The 20,803-nt window shown below is 35.8% G+C and overlaps 1 protein-coding gene across 8 annotated transcripts in view; it reads right to left on the reverse strand.

Annotated features, from left to right (window-relative positions):
• Positions 1–20,803, reverse strand: part of Elavl2 (ELAV like RNA binding protein 2) — a 163,569-nt gene that overhangs the window by 4,761 nt on the left and 138,005 nt on the right. For all 8 annotated transcript variants that reach the window (XM_048352172.1, XM_048352168.1, XM_048352167.1 and 5 more), the window contains 2 exons: positions 11,862–12,015; positions 8,888–9,113 (listed from right to left, as the gene is read on the reverse strand). In XM_048352172.1, coding sequence (XP_048208129.1) covers positions 8,888–9,113; positions 11,862–12,015 — 380 coding nt within the window. The remainder of the gene's footprint in view (positions 1–8,887; positions 9,114–11,861; positions 12,016–20,803) is intronic.

Genomic DNA, 20,803 nt, shown 5'->3' on the forward strand with positions numbered 1-20,803 from the left:
AAAAAAAAATTTTTTTTTTCTAGTGCTTACCAATAAAATACATTTCAGAAGACTGTTGTATAGTAGTATATAGTCATATAACCACCCTCAAATACCATAGTGCTCCACACTCTCTAAAAATATTCCTAGGTCAGAGAGGCACACAATTACTTCTCACAGGTATGCTCAAATAAAATGTATCAGCTTTTTCTCGCACCTGGATCACAGGCTAGAGCACACACTCCTTTTACTTAAAAAAAAAAAAAAAAAAAGCCAAACCATCTGAGTCTTTCAGAATTGGAAGGGGTCTATTGTCTCTGTATATCCTTACTACTGGTCTCCACTGAGAATTTGTGGAGTTTATCATTTTTTAAAGAATAGAAAGCACTAAAGTGATATAATGCAATACCTTAGGGAAACAGGAAAATCACAACGACATGTATTCTTAAGTGGTGTGTGTGTGTGTGTCTGTGTGTGTCTGTGTGTGTTTGTGTGTCTGTCTTCTCTCATTACCCTCTCTTATAACCAACTGCCTCACAGCACAGCTGGGTCACTGAAGGTTTATAATAAACATCTGGTAACTGAATAAAAACAATAAGTTTAGCAAGACTGTCATTGCCTACCCAATGTAGAGTGAAAACTACCAGGAACACTGACTGCATATAACTGTACCTGCAAGGATAGAGCATATATGCAAAAAAAAAAAAAAGTTAAAAGTTCCTATGTGTGACCTAACAGTGCACCTCAAGCTCCTAGAAAAACAAGAACAAGCTAAACACAAAATCACTAATGGAAACTTACAAAAATCAAACTTTCTGAATAACTATAAAAAATATCTAGATATTAACAAAATTGAGTCTAAAAGAATACAAAGAATCAATGAAACAAAAGTTGGTTCCTTGTGCTTCAGCTGGTGCCAGTGGCTCACACCTGTAATCCTAGCTACTCAGGAGGCTAAGATCTAAGGATCATGGTTCAAAAAACAGCCTGGGCAGGAAAGTCTGTGAGACTCTTTTATCTTCAATAAATTACCAGAAAAGCCAGACATGGAGCTGTGGCTCAAGCATAAGAAGCTCAGAGACAGCACCCAGGCCCTGAGTTCATGCCCCTGTACCAGCAAAAACCAAAAACAAACAAAAAAACCCACAAACAACAACAAAAAATACCCACTTAGCCCAATTGCTCTAAATAAGGAAGGATTCAGATTACTAAAATCACAAAGATGAGGCTATCACAACAAATAGCAATGAAATTGAGAGACTTATAAGGAAATATATCAAACACTAGAATTTCAATTAGCTAGACGCCAGGAGAAATGTATAACTTCTAAATGAACATAGAAATATAGTCTCTCAATAAAGAAACATTCAGTAACAATTTCACTGTTGAATTCCACTGAACCTTAAAGAACTAACATTAAGTTCCCCCAAATTATACCATAAAATATAAAACAGTGGATTACTAGCAAACTCATTCTATGAAACCAGTATTACCCTGTTACCAGAACTATATACAAAGTACAATAGAAAGAGACAATTATAAAAAAACAGATTTTTGAGATGAGATTATCTATCATTATTTGAGTGGACCCTTATACTATCCTAAGTGCATTTATGAGAGAGAAACATGTTTTGAGAGACAATCAGAAGAGAAAGAAGTCAAATGAAGATGGAGATTGAAAGGAAACTACCTCAAGTTAAGGAATGATGGCAAACCTGAGAAACTGAAAGAAAGCGAGGAGCAGAATATTTCTCAAGTGATTCTGGAGGGAATGTTAATTTGCTGATACTTTACTTTTGTTGTCTAATCTCCAGAACTATCAGAGAGCACGTTTCTGCTGTATGAATTCATCAAGTTTGTGATAATTCATAATAGTAAGCAGCCTCCAAATATATATATACATATATAATATATAATCACATATATATGCATATATATCAATAACTATCAATATCTATCTATCTATCCTTTCTTGTACTGAGAGTCCTAGAAAGATATTGTTCTGATGTTTAACAATACAAAGACAATTAGAACAAATGTATGGACACAGAACAGAGTACATACTTCTGTGGCCATTTCTGTGTGTGGTAAGTCTATGTCCTACAGAGACTTGTCATGACATCCAGTCTGTGTTGCTCTGCTACTTACAATCATATTTTTTCCATGTTAGGTTCTCCCTTATCTGAGTGCTTTGTAGTCCTACCTCTGTAGAGTTCTTTAAAATTTGTGGAAAATAGGGTCTACTCTTTTCCTGAAAAATTCCATAAGACCATAGCTATTTTTGCTAATTGCAACCATAGGTTTCTAACTGATGCATACAAGAAAAATTTAAATGTTCTGCAGTTTTAACTAGGGAGAGGAAAAATAAACGGTTCTCATAGCAAAAAAAAAAAAAAAAAAAAAAGAAGAAGAAGAAGAAGAAAGAGAATTACAAACCAACTGTCTTGATGAACAGATATAAACATTTGAAAGCCTTTGAATCAAGAGACAACATAAATAGTTGGGTGCCTGTGGCTCATGCCTGTAATCCTAGCTACTCAGGAGGCTGAGATCTGAGGATCACAGGTTGAAGCCAGTTCAGGGAGGAAACTCTAAAAGTCAGAAGTGCCACTGTAGCTCAAGTGATAGAGTACTTGCCTTTAGCAAAAAAGAAGCTGAGGGTCAGCCCCAGGATGAGAGAGAGAGACAGAGACAGAGACAGAGACAAGAGACAGAGACAGAGACAAGAGACAGAAACAGACAGAACAGAACATATAAATGTGAGAAATGCAAGTTATTTGTTGGACAAAAGATTGATATCCAGAATATATAGAGCTAAAAAAAACACATAAAGAAAGCAATCCAGTTAATAAATGAGCAAATGAATTACACAAACAGTTCAGAAAAGGAAAAAAAATGCAAATGGCTAGTAGCTACATGAAGAAGTGTTCAACATCCTAGCGATAAGAAAATACAAATAAAAACTACACAAAGATTCCATCTCTCCTCAATCAGGATGGTAATCATCAAGGAAACAACAACAAATGCCGGCAAAGATTCAGGGAAAAGGAATGTCATATACGCTACTAGTGGGTATGTAAACTCATTTAACCACTTAAGATGTCATTATAGAGGTTCCTCAAAAAACTAAAAATAGAACTACCATATGATCCTATAATACTATTCCTGGGCATATGTCTGAAGAATGTAAGTCAGCAAACTATAGCAATACCTACACAGTTGTATTTACTGAAGCATAATTTACAATAATCAAGCCCATCAATCAATAAATGGATAAAGTGTGGTTGATGCTGTTGTTTTGTATGTATGTGTGTATGCATGTATATGTGTATGCATGCACGCATATGTGTGCAATGGAGTGTTATTTGGCTAAAACAGATGAAGCCACATTGTTTGCAGAAAAGTGGATGGAAGTAGAGATCATCATGCTGAACAAAACAAGCCAGACTCAGAAAGACAAATATCACATTTTCTCTTACATGCAGAATCTAGGCCCCATCCAAATAGAAAAAGTGACATGAATGTAAATGGAGATTGTTGAGGTGAGAAAACCAGCAGGAGAAAGGAGCTGAAGGAGAAGATGAAAGGGAGGATTGTGGGTTTGATATAATAAAAGTTCTGTGGGAATGAATGCATGTATATGAAAATAAAATAATGAAACTCATTAAAATTGTTTTACAAAGAAGGAGTTGGGATAATAGAGAAAATAAATTTGATGAAATACATATGTATGGAAATAGCACAATTGATACATGCTAATAAAAATAGGAGAATAAAGATGAGTGTCCTTATAATGTAAGAATCAAGGTCAAAAACATCAGAAAGATGAATGTAAATTGGTAACAGCAATCACAAAGTTATCTGATATGGGTATCTCATTGAGTTGTGGGAATGATCAATACAGAATGCATTTGGCATATGATACCTGTGGGACAGAAGAGAAGATTGAGGTCTCTGTCCAAAGTGCTGAAAGGACAGAATTCAGAGGCAATTTATCAATTCATTTCAAATGGAATTAAGACAATCCACCTTCATTAAATGTGTGGAAGTAGGGATTGTCACACTTCCCCACCACCCTCTTAGCACACAGCAACCAAAAATCTAAAGAGAAAATTTCCTTAAAAGATTGTCTTCCTTTTAAAATGGAGTAAAAACCAAACCTGTCCCAGGAGTGAACTGGATGCATTGAGAGAGAGTTATCTCAATTTATCTCCTCTTTCTTTCTATCCCTGGAATCCCTAGAAAGGATGGCCAGGGTCTATATATGTAGAAACTCTGAGGACCTTTCCAATGGACCTTGCATTTGCTCTATCTCTGAAGTCTTACATGATAGCATGACATATTTAATTCACTCCCCATTGTAGCAAATATTTATTCCTGTGGCACAAATTTTATATCTTTCCCTACAGTCTTTCACCTCCTCTCCTTAGGGAGTGTAGGAGGAACATCTGATCAAGGAAATAAGGCCCAAGCTGAGATCTTTTACCCATTTGCACCTGAACGCAGATTTCCTTGTTCTCTCAGTATCATATGCTCTTATTTTGCATGGGAGTTCACAGAAGGGAGTGGGCACTTCATATAGGCACCATGTGGCCCAAGTCTAAAAGAGATGGCAATCTATAAACTAGGCAGTTACTTGAAAATGGTGTAGCACTTTGACATTAAGATCACTATAATCATATGTTTGCTTGGTCTGCCATGCTTAGTCAACTTTCCTATATGATCATTTAAAAATGAAAGTCAATTCTTAAGCCAGTAGCCCCTAAGATGACATAAGATGACATGTGTGATGATGCACTTGACTAAGGAAAGTAAATAGAGTATATTAAATATATATACTTTCTATTTAAAAATAATATTTTCTGTTATTACATTTAGTGGACATACAGTACTGTCTACATTCAGTCACCACATGCTTCCCTGGGGAACAGTGAGCCTGCCTCATATGGGGGAGGTCACTTGTTCCTTAGTCTGAACATAATCTACTTTAGAAATAACATATTAAGTGGATTTGGAAGATTTGATTTGATCACTTACCTTTGATTAGAATTTTTAAAAAAGTAGCTTTAACTAGATTCCCCAGGGGGAGCAAACTGAGTTGAGGGTAACAGCAGGAAGGAAAACTCAAGTAAGAAAAAGGAGAGCCAATTATCTCTTCTACTTCTGATATAATCCACTTCATGACATGGCATGAGGAATAATCTAACTGTCTCACACAAAGTGAGGAAATTCAGCATAGTCAATATTAACATTTTATAGATCTTATTAAAAGCAAAATACATTATTTACTGAGACATGAAGTTAATGAAATAATTATTAATACATCTGATATGGCATTGCATCTTCATCATATTTGGAGTCCATACAATTTATAATTTGAAGACTATATTAGCACAAGTCCATGTGCATATGAAATAAAATTATATAGCCAGGCAGCAGTGGCTTATGCCACTAATCTTACTCAAGAATCTGAGATCTGAGAATAGTGACTCAAAGTCAGGCGAACAGGAAAGTCTGTGACATTCTTAGCTCCAATTAATCACAAAAAGCCAGAAGCAGAGCTATAGTTCAAGAGATAGAGTGCTAGCCTTCAGCAAAGAAGCTCAGAGACAGCACCCAAGCCCAAAGTTCAAATCATAAGACCAGCTCACAAGCACTGGAGTACACACACACACACAAATACAAAGTGGAAGTATTGAAGTATTGCACTAATATGTTTCTATCATAAGTATCCTTAGGTGATATTTTGAATTCAAACCCTAGATTAGCAGAACATTGACATTTCAAAGCTTAGTATAAATACACAATAAAAATCAAGTTACCTAAATTCCAAAAAGTTTATCTGATAGACTATGAGAGGGCCCATATGTAAGTAAAAAGGAAAGAAATATGAGAAAAGATTGCTCATGAGAAAAGATTGCTCATAAGAAAATAAAACTGTGAACCCTTCAGACACTTGTTATCAAAACCTCTCCCATTTGCTGATGGATGCTTGGTTTGAAGTTAGAAAAACAAAATGATCAACTTACCATCTTACCCAATTAGATGGCATCATCTGGCTTCTAAGAATAAGGAGAATTATTCCAAAGGCTCAACACCAGTTCCTTCTAACAGGAGGTGGTGATAATGCAACCAGCAACATGCCTTAAATGCAACTCAAGTGCTGATTTAGGAGGCTCTTTTAAAAAATGTATAAAGGCTCAGAGAAGTAGATAACTGGGCCATTAGACTAGATCACATTAATTTTATTAAATTAGAGCTGCTTCACAAGGAAGGAACAGGAAAATTTTTGGCCTAAAGCTCAATTCAGGTATCAAACGCCAAGAATATCATTAAGGGGCGGGAATTACATTGTCCACCCAAAAAATAAGGTTTGTCTTATTCTGAAAACTGTTCAGTCAAATAAGCATACTAGATTATCAGTACTCATGTTAAAGTACTTTTCTAATTATTAATACCGATTGAGGCATAATGCTCACAAGCCCACTTTCAACTTTTTTATTTTAAAATATTGCAGACTTCATGAATATTACATATCCTTTAATATTATTTATAGCTTTTATTTTCCATCTCTCTCAACTCCCAAGGTACTATTATAACAACAGAAAAATTACTCAAGGATGAGAAACTGTCTAAAAATGTATGTTGAACTCTAGATCACAAATACTAGAGACAAAATATTTGTGTAAGGAACTAGGCCAGAACTACAGAAAAGAGCAAACTAACAAACTACTCAAGTTCTTAATTCAAGTGTCTTTTCAAGCACAAAGAAGGTTCAAATTTCATTTAACGGAAAAAAATAGGAAATAAAAACATATAGACAGCCAAATTTAAGACAGGCACTAATCACACATAGATTAACCTTGAACTCTCAGAATAAAGACTCAATGTTTTCCAAACCCAGTTTAGAGACTATTAGAGGAATGTGAAGTGGGGTGAAGAAAACAAGTTGGGAACCTAAGGAATAAGAACAAACTTCCCCATTTTCACTAGGTAAAGATAACTTAGTGATAATAATATGGCACTAAAAGATAAACACACATGAGGAAGAAGATATAAAGGATTTAAATTTAACCATTTGCAACGCTTTGCCCCACCCAAAATGAAAAGTACAAGGGACTTAGAGAGCAGGGTTGGGTGGCTACCAGCAATCCACCATGTGTCACCTACAGGTCTTACAGGTTCACCAGTTTATTCCGCACTCTCCTGAATGCTGCTTTCGGTATCTTCTGGCTCAGTATTTCCCTGAATTTAGTTTTGAGTCTCAGAATGCTATTTTACTTAATAAGTTGCATGAAACAAAATAAGGCCACTGAAGTAAGAAAAACAAAAATAGCTAACAATTTGTGTGACTATAGCTCTTTAGCTATCTACATTGTAGTTAAAAGGGGTGTTTATTTATTAACAGCAACCTAAAGTTAACTAGAGCAGTCTGCTCAGGAAACACCTACAAACCTCTTTGGGGCTTGTCTGGCCTAAATTAGAAAAAAAAAAAAAAAAACAATAAATATAAATCCCAAAAAGATGCCACAGAGGAAACCCAGAGAGAGCTATGAAAGGGTGTTATGGGATTTCTTCCTCCACAAGGACAAGTATCAAGCAGCCTCTTGTCTTGATTATCTCTTGCAATTGGAAATTGAGGAATGAGAAAATTTTCATACCTAAAGTAATACACTTGAGTAACAGTTAAAAGGAGATGTTGTGAGAGATTTTTCCTCTACTCTTTTCAATAGTCTAATACCCTAAGGAAGAGGAGGATGCAAGATATTCAAACCAAAAAACATGTAACATTTACTACCTTCCAAGGTTAATTATTTGATTATAATTTTGATAACTCTCCTGTGTCTCATAAAGGCATGAAAGAAAGCTGAAAAGCACTAGATGATATAAAGGCTACAGTGTTTCACATGGCCAAAAAAGATATCCTAAAGTGTTTTGGCAAACAAAAACTAAGTATTTAGTTTATAAAACCAGAAACTCCTCCTGTCTCTGATAAACAAATTAAAATGACTGTTCTTCTCTCATGCACATCAGAGGTAGTTCTGAATGATTTAGTATGATTAATTAGAATATTCACACCTGCCCTTTACATGGTGTCTTCTTTGGGTTAATGTCATGATCATCATGTGGATGTACCCATCAATAAGTTATCCATAGGCCAAATCCAGTGCTACTGGTTGCTGCATAGTAGCTAAGACTTACTTTTACATTTTGACAGTTGTTTAAAGAAAAGGAACACAGTTGCAAAGATCATAACCTATAAAGCTTCATTATAGTTCCATTACAGGAAAAGTATGCTACCCTCTAAACTAACAACAAAAAGGGGGAGGAGGATTTACTGGTAGCAACTAGGGTATGCATATAGGTTATAGATCCTTAAAAGGAGCATGTACCATCAAACAGATTAAAAGAGCTTGATCTAAACATGGAAACACAAACCTAAAATCTGACCAAGAAAATAACTAAGAAAGAGAAATTAGAAGCTCTGGAAACAATTTACTAGAGCCTAGTAATCTATAGGCAAAGATTTCTCAACTGATATTTTGGGTCAAATAATTCTTTATTACTAGCTCTCCTACACACTGTAAAATCTTTAGTAGTCCTCCTGGTCTCTACACAGTAAATACTAGTATCACCTCCCCCAATTTGTGCCAACATGAATGTCTGCAGACCTATCTATTGTCCACAAAATTAGCCCTGTGGAGAACTGCTATTGTAAATAATCATCATTTTGTCCCCATTTTCAATTTTTAAAAAGATGTTATTCTCTACGTAGGTTCTGAAGGAGGGAGGGAACAATAAAACTAGTAAGACAAAAGCAAACCAGAGATTCTGTGATAAAAGCACTATACAGTAAAGCTAGGCATTTTCATTTAGTAGCTGGACAGAAGAACTAAACCAGACTTACCTAAAACGCTGTGCCTGCTGAGCTAGTGGTCCTGGATACCTTCTGTTTGGAGATTGGTACAGCTGGGAAAGGATGGCCTGATTGGTTTTTTGGCTTGGATTATTAGCAAACTTTACAGTGATTGGCTCTGTGGCACCAGGAGGTTTCTGGCCATTTAGGCCTTTGATAGCTTCTTCTGCCTCAATCCGCTTGTCAAATCGAATAAACCCTACACCCCTTGATATACCTATGATAGATTTGAGTAGATTCAGAGAAGGGAGAAGGGAAGAAAAGAAGAAGGACAAATTAATTTTTCCTCTTGAGAATATCTTTTGACTCAGATATATTTGCCCCAAAATTGCAATAAGAAAAAATTTTACCTTAGCAATTCAAGCTAGAATTATAACTTTACATTTCTTAATGCCACCTACACACTGAGTTTGTTGTCTTCCAACAAACCGAAAAGACAAGAGAGCACAAGCATGCATGTCCATGTTCTCTCAATATTTTCCTCCCTTGTCAATGGCATGTCTGAGTTTCATTTTTCAAACTATACTATTGGACATGTAGGTCAGAAATGAGAAGCCTCATTACTCTCTTCTTCATGATAATACAACAAAATATGAGCTAAAATTGATAAAGATAGCTGCGGTAGAGAGATGTATTTCAGCTAAATTTTTCAAGCTAATAACACTGCATAAATGTAGGTCTTTCACAAATAAGAATGTCTGAAGAGTTATTCAGGTTCCCTTAAGCTTCCCTAAACTGCTATATGTACTTAATATCAGAAAAGTAACAGTGAATAGGGGGCAAAAGAGAACTTATATTTGAAAATAAGAAAGCAGAACATCAAAACTTTCTAGCCTCAGCAATAATACTCTTTACTATGGAAGTCACTCCCTGCCCATATTCTCCCCAGTTGAAAGACAAGAATGACCAAAGCAAGACAATAGTCAAGATGTTTCCAGTTTATGAGATACAGCCATTTAATTAGCATGAACAGGCTAGTGGGGCAAATGCCATTGATCACTATGAAAGAAACAATTGTAATCTCAAGGGATCTGTAGTATCCAAACTATGTTGATGAAGGCAATAGGAGTAGATTTTCCTTGAAAGCTGTATGTATGAAGATGGGAAGGGTAGCAAATTTCTTTTATGTACTAGTTCCTATTAAAAATAGTACCTAGGATTTTACTGTTCCATTAGGAAAGCATTAAATTAAATGGATTGGTCTCCACACTGGTTGAATCACTGAAACCAAAGAATCTCTAATTGGATTCCGCTTCAGCATTACTAGAGAATTAAATGTCCAGCCTCAGTTTGACTGAGTAGGTTTCTGAACCGGGCTCAAAAAATTGTAGTAATAGCTAGGAATATGACTTAGCAGTAGATAGCTTGCCTTGCATGCATGAAGCTCTGGGTTCAAGTCTTCAGCACCACATAAGCAGAAAACGCCAGATGAGGTGCTGTGGCTGAAGTGGTAGAGCGCTAGCCTTGAGCAAAAAGAAGCCAGGGACAGTGCTCAGGCCCTGAGTTCAAGCCCCAGGGATGGCAAAAAAAAAAAAAATCTTGCAGTTTTAGCAACGTTCCATAAGGAGGCTGATATTGAAGGTGTGGGACTGCAGCTGAGAATCAGAGTAAACCACAAGACAGTGGCCTACACCCACCTGTGACACCAGATGCTCTAAATACACTGTCAGTTAAACCATGAGATGGGCTTTCGCTATTAAAAATGAAATATACTCAACATTGACCAAGTTCTCGTTATGAATGACTGAATAAATTCAAACACATTAACATTATGAAGAGTATTTGTCACTCAGAACAAATTTTGTTTGGATATTATGACTAGATTTCTACTTAACCCCAGGAGCAGTTAGTGTGATACACTGAATACATGCAGAGAATTATAATCACTGTAGCAAAAAATCATATTTTGCATACCATCACTTGACTAACATTATTCTCATGAATATAAAAATCTATTGGACATTCCTCTAGGAAGGCATATAGTGGTACATTTCTCTCTCCTGGAAGTTTAAGAGTAGTACTTCCTATGAAAACAACTAAGAACAGAGGGAGGCCTAACACAGGGTGCACAGATCAAATTCGAATCGAATAAATTCATCTTCCCTCGAAGATTTTTTAAAAATGGTCTAATTTTATTCTGGAATTAATTTGTTCCTTTCCTTAAAAAATATTCTCCAATTGTAAAATATAAGACCTTAATACAATTTCTTGGGGATACAACACACTTTAGGTGATTTTTTTAAACCTTCTTACTATGCTCTTCTATTTAAAAAAAAAAATGTTTCTAGAAGAATAAGCATGGCTTTTAGAATGAAAAAATGTGTCTGTAACTTGCTCTGAAAAGTCAGATCTATTTTGCCAGTTTCCCACTAAGTAAAAGCTTTAGCCAGAAGTGCTCCTGATATAGAAAAGTTTTAACAAGCATCATATTTCTCTCATTTCATTTTGGTCAAAAGTTGTATTAAAACTTGTATAAAATTTTAACCTCCAAAATTGTATACTCTAAACTATGCCTATATAGCATAACATGAACCAACTTTAATAGCAAGTATGCTAGTAGATGCAGCATAACCCTCCTTTAGAGAACTAGATGCACAGCACTGCTTAAACTCTGCTTTTTACACAAATAAGATTGTTTATTAGAGCTTTATAGAGAGGATGGGGGCTTTCTTTATGGAGCAGCCTGAAAATGAAGATTATAGCATCATAAATTTATTACAAGCCATGAAACAGGCTTCAAACCTGTACCTTCAGGGTGGAAATGACTCAGGCTCACTCACAACATTCCACAATCTATTTCTGTCCATGCATATTTATGAACAATTCCAGCAGAAAATTGCATTTTCTGGCCCACATATACCTTTGATGTGTTCTAGAAGCAAGACTGCAGTAGGGAAGACAGAGTATTTCACAATATGCCAGTCAGACACAGCAAAAAAACTGTCCAGAACCACTGCCTACTTACCAGTGACCTGGTCCACAAGAATACGAGAAGTAATTATGCGTCCATATTGTGAAAACAGCTGTTCCAACTCCTTCTGAGTCATGGTTTTTGGAAGCCCACTGACATATAAGTTTGCATCTCTGATAGAAGCTGAACTTGGACGAGCATAGGAAACCTGGAAAAGGGGCACAGAATTAAGTGCATATGCAAACTTGGTCACCTCCTTTCAAAAACCTAAAGCCTGCCAAAGCATTCTTTTGTAAAAAGCTTACAATAAACACTGATGTTAATATAATCTGGGTGCTAGCTGCTTTACTCAGTTCTGGGGGAAGTTTTAGATAAGTGGGAAATTCTATCCCTCTGGGTGGAAAAAAAAGGTATCTACCACTATGGCTATTTGATGTTCTCAAAACACAGGAGGTAAGGTGCGTAGAACACAGTATTAAGATAACAGCTTGTCCTCAGTGAGACCAATCCCTAAGCAGGCAGACATAGGGCAAATCTCTCCAAGTTTATGAGCGGTAAATTCATTGTTCACATTTTTAAGACCCAAATACCAGCTCTCCCATCCCTGGGGATGGTATGACCACATTTCTAAATATGCACTCTTTATTAATAAGTTTGATCTGGTGATATATGCCAAAATAACTCACTCCCACAAATTCCCAGAAATTTAAATATGAATGAACTACATTCTTTGCCTTTGTCATTATCTTCCTTTTGTCATTATCTTCCTGACTACAGTCAGACTATAACATGTATTGTTTTATTATATATGATACAAATATCTCAGATCTAGTCCTTGATTAACTTTACCTGCCACATAATGTACTAACAAAAATTTTTCTTTGAACTATAACATTCAAAACTCTACAAGAATGGAAGACAAAGAAGTACATAAACATTATTCTTGTATCACTCAATACTGTATCTTCAGGGTCTAGTCACTGTTCAGTATGTGATGAATGCTGAAATACCTCATTGATGCTGCCACTCTACCATAGCTCACTAGACCAAAACATTCACAGCCCAGCTGATCAAGTCATCGCTTGCCCACCATCTATCCCAAGCCAGGTTTTAAATAGCTAGTCTCAAGAACTAGTCACAACCACATTCCCTTTGGATTAACTGAGTTTTTCTTGGCTATCCAAATGCAAGAACAGAAATTTTACAATATAGCCCATCATCAGCATCACTTTAAAAATGGCTAATATGTCTAACTCTGCCAAGGAAGTATAATATGGCTATTGGTATCCACTTTCAGTGAAGTTTATAATCCTCAAAAAGAACCACTTCTAATCAATACTAATTTTTTTTTATTTTTAGTATCAAAAACCAAGCATCTTCTTCTTCATTCAAATTATACCCACAGCTGTTACATGGTTTTAAATTACCATACAAGGTTCTGGCTATCTTTCACCCTTGTCCCAAGAGTGTTCACTACTCTTACATTTTATTGCTCCTTATCAAGGGAAAATATATCTGTTGTTCTAAAGGTTTTATTTGGAAGTCAAAGTAGCTCTGCCCTTGCTATAAAAAGAAGGAATTTGAAATAGTGATAGAAACATAAATATTCACATACACTCTTTTTCTTCTATGCCTATGTAACTAAGAATAATGGATACTGGAAGTTTAACCACAAGTACAAAATAAGAAGTTAAGAAAAAATTCAACTGATCAAAGTTTTCTGTGGGCATCTAGTCTTGGGACTGCTATAACTGCTGAACCATCAAACTACTAAATAATATATGGAATTCAGTGATGTGGATAAATGAATACCCAGGGTTCTTTTCCAGACTACAATTCCCAATTATCTAAGGAAGCTAAAACTCCCACCACTTGGCCCATGCCCATATCTATGATTCGGTGGCTTTATTTCTGTATCAGGGAGCTCTCAGCAAGTCAGCAGTCACTCTGCTCCAGATTACATGACTAAAGTGTACTCATTGTAAAAAGAGTCACTTCCCTTGGGATACAGGGCAAGCACATACATATATTTACAAAGGACGAACTACAAGTGATTGGTGAAGCCAACGGCAGAGGTAGGCAGGCAGCATCTATATTGAGTTCCAGCAGAGTAGAGGGCAGAATATCAGAGGTTAAAAATGATAGACAGTTCTCAAATCTTTGTGCCTAGATTCAAACTAGGTTCAATTCATTAAAGGTTCTTTGAAGTTGGGACAAACTACTTAAGCCCATTATGCTAATAATTGTACCTTCTTTTTACAGTATTTTAGAATAATTAATTTCGAACACAAAATGCTTAGCAGAGTCTAGAAACATCTGTGAACTAACATATTAATTACCTCCACATCCACCTGTAGATGATGTAGGTGAAGGCCTAGGCCACTGAAATTTAGAGTAACCTGAACCTATTACAGTGTGCCTAAATAATCTACTCATGCAGTGACATTCACTGCTTTGTGCCTTTCAGATGAATGTGGGTGGAGTGTCTTAAATGTTCTCCTAAAATATATTTAGAAAAAAAAGATTTATACTTAGTTCTTACATAAAAATTGAAAACACACAGATTTTCCTTCAATATTCAGTCTTCAGTTCACATTCTTTCTTTAATTCCTATACATATTAAAAGACCTTCAAGACAAACCTCAAGAAACACAGCATTTTTTTTTTAGTAGTTTCATCAAAGAATTGCTTTCCATTATAGGACAGACATGACCAGACTTTATAAAACTCATAGTGACAACACTGTTTAATGCTAAATTACATGTAGAGCAGTGAAGTTTGGCATTTAAAAAGCGCAATCAAGGACAGTATTCTGTTTGGGCCCTGGGAACTACCTTATGGGGCTGGTCGAATACACAAAAGTCACTTACAGCTAGAGAAATAGACAAAGGTAATGTGAATCCCCTGCCTAAGGTTAGCTATAGGTAGTATTGTGTGGATTCATACTGTAATCTTGGCCCCAATTGGCCCCACACCGTCTCATTCAGATTTTTTTTCCACAGTACCACACTGTGATAGTTTACCAGTTCACTTGTTAGGACACAATTCATATACACAAAGTAATTAAGAAGAGACATCAGAAAACAAGATATTGTTAGAAAATACAGTTAAGTCCAAACATGGCTACTACTTGAGATTAATTGGAAAAACTGAATATCAAAATGAAAATTCATTTCATTATGCTTTAGTTCTTAGAAATAAGCACTGTGGCCCAGTGCCAGTGGTTCATGTCTGTAATCCTACCTACTGAAGAAGCTGAGATATGAGGAACACTGTTGAAAGACAGCCCAAGCAGGAAAGTCCATGAGACTCTTAACTCCAGTTAAGTACCCCAAAAAGCTGGGAGTGTAACTATGGCTCAAGTGCTAGAATGCTAGCTTTGAGCAAAAATGGTGAGGGTCAACACTTAAATGCTGACTTCAAGCCTCAAAATTGTCACAAGGGAAGGGAGATGGGGAAAGGGGAAGGAAGAAGGAGGAAGGAGGAAGGGGGAAAGTGGAAATGGGAAGGAGGAAGAGGAAAGGGGAGGAGTGAAGGAAGAAGAGGAAAGAGAGAAGGGGAAGTGTAAAGGGGAAGGAGAAAAAGGGGGAGGGGGAAGGAGAAGGAAGGAAGGGGATGTAGGAAGGAAGAAGAGGGAATTGAGGGAAGGGGAAAAGGAAAAGTAATAAGAGGGAAGGAGGAGAGGAGAAGAGAGAGGGGAAGGAAGAAGAGGGAAGCAGGATGGGGAGGAGGTAGGGGAAGGAAGAAGGAAGGGGAAGGGGAAGGATGAAGAGGGAAGGGGAAGGAAAGGGGGAGGGAAATAGCACTGAAATAAAGATGTACACATAAATTGTCATACTAAATTGAAGCTCCTTTGTACAACTAAAAGATTTTTTTTTAAAAAGAGAAGAAGGCTAACCACTAACTTCCAAAAGTGCAAAGAACACTTGTCCTATCCCTACTTGCCCTACCAGACTGGTTCTACTCCTGCTGTTTGATTGTTGCTCCAAATTAAAGTAGCTCTTTTTCCCCTCCCTGTTAAAGATATTATTGTGACCAACAGCCTTCCTTCTAGGAAAAGGAAAACAGATCTTCTTCCATCTCAAAGGATTGTACATATAAAATGCACTTAGACCAAAGTGAGTAGAAGGCTTACAGGGGGATAAGGATTTACACCTCAGGGATTTAAATCAGTTACCATATCTCATTTTGTATTTAATAAGCAGCAACCTCCTCCACTCTGGTTTTCCTGTGAGTTTGGAACTTGGTGCTTTGTTTTAAATACTAATCCAGGGAACCAGGCAGGGACTATCTTCAGCTTCTAAGTGTTTAAATATCTTCATGGTCTTCAAGATTAAATTCCCTTGGAGAAGACCCAAGAGTGGGCTTGATTTAAATAACAAATTCTGAATTAGAAATGCTTCATTACAATGAACTTCCAGTATATACCCTATGGAATCAATAGCTTCTTCCCTTATCAGGTGCAAGCTATCCTCCAATTTAACCTTTGCTGGATTAATATATGGCTTTGGATTTTAAATTCTCGCTGCCATTTAGACAGGTGAATATTTAATGCCTGAGGAGCAAGGTTATGAAATGTCAAAACTACTAAGTGAAGGATCTAATTTAAGAGGCAGCCAGGGAGTCTGCAATTTAAATATTTAAAGATGATATGGGGAATACAAAACTGAACACCAATCTACTCCAAAGATAGCAATTTACAACTCAGGTTTTTCCTGGAAGTTCTCACAACTTTACAAGTGATATAATAAACCAAGACACGTAATGCTAAAATTACTGGGGGGAAGAGGGAGGCAGAGAGATTTAAGAGGCAAATAAATGTTCTAGCCAATGGCTTCTCAAATAGTTGTTAACAGAGCTTAGACTGGACAAAACGGAGATTAAAAATAAATTTATCAAAGTAATTAGGTCTCAAAAACAGAATATTTTGAGACATTCTAGGATTCCTTGTAATTAAAATCTCATTTCTTCATCAGCAAAGACTAATTATACATTAAACATGCAAAGATGAGTAATACACATGCTAAGAGTAGGTTATCAAAACACAAGTTAATCAAAATAAACAGAATGAAAAGGGATGAAAAAAATCTTATGGATAAGAACTGATATTTTATTAAATGTGAAGTTTAATATTCCAGTGCATTGCTTTCAACATAAGTCCATCTGAAGTGCTTTTATCCAAAAACACAACTGTTCTCTTTCTCTGACTCATCAATGAAAAGATCAATTACAGTGAGATTAATACTAACAGAGTAAGTGATATGGCCCATGAAAGAACAAAGCAATTCCTAGTCTCTTAAACTAAGAACATTTGAAAAAATAACCCACTGACAAGATCACCAATGAACTACTTTCATCACTTGTCAATTACTGAGTGAGGACTGCAACTACAAAACCTAAAAATTAGTACTTGCTACCTTAGACATTTAAAAAAGAAAAAAAAGCCCCATTAATTCTCTCCAGCTTGAGTACCAAAGGTCATAGTTTTGTCTATTGAAACTGTTCGTATAAAAAACATGAAGTCATGATAGGATTATCTTTAGAATGAGATCACTAAATAAAAGCTACATCTGTCTCTGGTAAATAGTAGCAAAGGTTTTGTGATACCATAGTGTATCTAGTCAGCTGGTCCCAGGACATAAGCTCCAGGAGAGCTCTGAAGTAGCATGTACAGAGGGTTGCCATTTCTCACTACAGTTCAGGCTACAGACCATCAACTTGGCTCACAACTAAGATGAGTTTTAGTCTGCTTTCAAATGTAAATCCTGCCAAGACTAAGTCTTAAAACATAATAAGACATATGCATATCATAGTCCAAAATTACATTTTCAACAAGAAAGCACATGTTTCACAATGGGTCAAAAATAAGTAAGCCAGAGAAAACAGTAAGAAATTGAAGATTAAGTCCATCAAAGGTGTTACAGCTACAGGAAGTAATCACATCTAATAAAGAGGATTATAAAATGTATTATAGATTAATTTAGTTACAGAATTTGGAAAAGTATCACTAGAAAATACATATGAATCTGAAATTTTACTGTGGAATATGTTTGATAGTTCAACTATCTGTTTAAAATCCTTCCAGGGTTCTCTAATGCTTTAAGATGAATTTAAAATGCCTTAGTACTATGGGCTCAAGAGCACTGCTACCTTCTCCATAGAACATGTTAACCTCCAGAAGTTTTCCCTAAGACACCCTGGTCTCTCATTTTCTTGTGTTTATGTAAGTGCTTCCTCCTACTCACATTCATTTGTCATTTCAGACTTTGCATGGACATTAACTAGTCTCTAAAATCCACACACATCAATCCTGTCCACTGCTGCCACAGTTAGGTACCTCTCACTTGTACCCCACACTGCACAGTACATGCTTCCCTCTTAAATACTGACTAAAAGAGGTTGTGCTCATCATCAACTCTTTCTTGTATGAGGTTAAGCACTTAATATAAGAAATCTTGTCATCATCCTACTTTGAAGACATTGGTAGTCATTTAGTATAAAAAATATGTATAATCACCTACTAGCTAGAGTTTACCTTTGAAATCTTGTTTAAAAGCTTGAGAAGTCACAATCTGGTATCATAACACTAAAATCCATAGGTGACAGTACCTTGTATAAAGAATACATTGAAAACTCTATTAAGCATTTTTAAAACGAAGCTTTCATTCCCAAATTTGGGGTTTAAGTCACTAGGGAAAAACAATCTTCAATAGATTTTTATGTTGTTTGGTAGAGGATGGTCTCAATTTTGGAACAAGAAGAAAATATAGAAGTTATTTTCTTCAATTTCTTATAAAAGATAACAACAACCTTGAAGGGCAAAGTGACTTAACTAGATAGAAACAGTTGAGTGTAGGGTACAGGGTCTTGCCTCTTTGTTAATGGATTTTCCACTATACCATTCACTGAAATACAGCCTTAAAATACAAATCATAAAATGAAAATTACTGAAAGGAAGACCAGACATTTCCAAGGAAATATCAGAAGAGAGATTGTAAAAAGATAAAAACTTCCACTTTATAAATAAATCTTTTTAAAGAAAATATGAAACAAACTCACATGAATGGTTCCATTAAGAAAGTGACTGTGTGTGTGTGTGTATTTTAACTAGTAATGCCCATGATTGACTTAGCAAATATGTGCAAAAAAAAAAAAATGACTGCAGACTAAAGAGAGAAAAACTAAGAATGCTGAGACTAGGGCCTTATACCAATTAAAATGGATTTACAATAGTTCAAATCTAATGTTTCTCCTTAAAAAAAATTTTTACAAGCACCAATTAGTTATACAAAGAGGTTACATTTTGGCACGCCCATATATGCATATTTTGATTAGACTCACCTCCTCCATCACTCCCACTCCTCCTCCCAACAAACTTCAGTGTTCTATTTTCATACATGTAAAGTATTTACATCACATTCATCATTCACTCTTTCCATCCTCCTCCAACTAGTATCCCCACAAGCAGAATCTAGTTTACATTCTTGTCACTCATGATTTAATGCTAATTATTCAATTTCACAGGTATTTCACATGTGACTATACAAGATTTTAACTATCCTGAACCCAAGTTACTCTCATTTGCCCCATCCCTGTTACCCCTTATTATTCAAGAGCTTTCACTGAATTTTGGTTTTGTATCTTCATTCACAGGTGCACTGTACTTTGGCATTGCTTACCCTTGAACAATCTCCCTTTTGCTTCTGCCTCTGTACATCAGTTTGATAATAAAAATTTGAGAAAAAAAAAAAGAAAGTTCAAGAACCAGCACACTCAATAAATAAATAAATAAATAAATAAATAAATAAATAAATAAATAAATAAATAAATAAATAAATAGTAAATGGGAAAAAAAAGATTACTTTTTAAAAAAATGTCACATAAAAAAGAGAAGCCAGTCACTGGTTATAGATACTTCACTTTCAAGTAGAGCAGCATCATTAAAATCAAGTCAACTGATCACAGCTGCAATTTAAAGATGAAGATTAAGTAATGTCATACTAACTGATCATATGGGGTGGGTTTAAGTAAACATTAAAAGCTGTGAATAGCCACAGAAAAACAAAAGTACTATGGGTGCAAGATATGTATTAAACTAATTACAAACTGCAGAATAGAAAAATTTGATTTCCTTTTACAAATGTCTTCACACAGCCTCTGAAAACTGCACTGAACTAGGTTTAAGTATTACTCAGTTTCACTGATGCATATCATTTAAATTAGCACCAAATAGGCTGTCCTGAAAAAGATCTTTATTTTTTATTAAAAAGTATGATAGCTGGTAGATCACTGTTGCCCTTTTATACTTATCTCTGTAGTAGATGATTCAACAAGGACAGCTCATGTCATTAAAAGCAAATGAAATATATCTTTTTACTTTTTTCTGAACTGCTGGGATTTTCCAGCACTTTTCCTGTGTTGGGCAAGTACTCTACCACTTAAGCCATATTCCTAGCCCTTCCACTTGTATGTTTTTGTGCCAGACATGGGGCCTGAACTCGGGGCCTGGGTGCTGTCCCTGAGATTTTGCACTGATGATTAATTCTCTACCACTTCAGCAACAGCTCCACTTCTGGCTTCTTTTTTTTTTTTTTTGCTAGTTAATTGGAGGTAAGAGTCTCACAGATTTTCCTGCCCAAGATGGCTTCAAAACATGATCTTAAGATCTCAGCCTCGTGAGTTGCTAGACTTACAGGTGTGAGCCACCAGCACTTGGTTGCATGTTGTTTTTGAGATAGTCTCCCTAACCATGCCTGGGCTTGCCTCACACTATAATCACATGTGATAATCACCATTGTACTTGGGTTTTTTTTTTATTTAAAAGACTAGGGATGAAACCTAGTGCCTCATGCATGCTAGCCTACTGTTCTACTACAAAGTCTCAGCTCAAAGATATTCTTGAAATGAAAATTATAACCTAAATGTTTTCCAAGTTGATAAGTATCTCTACATACAAAAATAAAATTGATTGGAGTGAGCCAGACCCAAAAGAAGCA

The sequence above is a fragment of the Perognathus longimembris genome, chromosome 1, assembly GCF_023159225.1.
Source record: "Perognathus longimembris pacificus isolate PPM17 chromosome 1, ASM2315922v1, whole genome shotgun sequence".
In the NCBI taxonomy this organism is placed as follows: domain Eukaryota; kingdom Metazoa; phylum Chordata; class Mammalia; order Rodentia; family Heteromyidae; genus Perognathus; species Perognathus longimembris.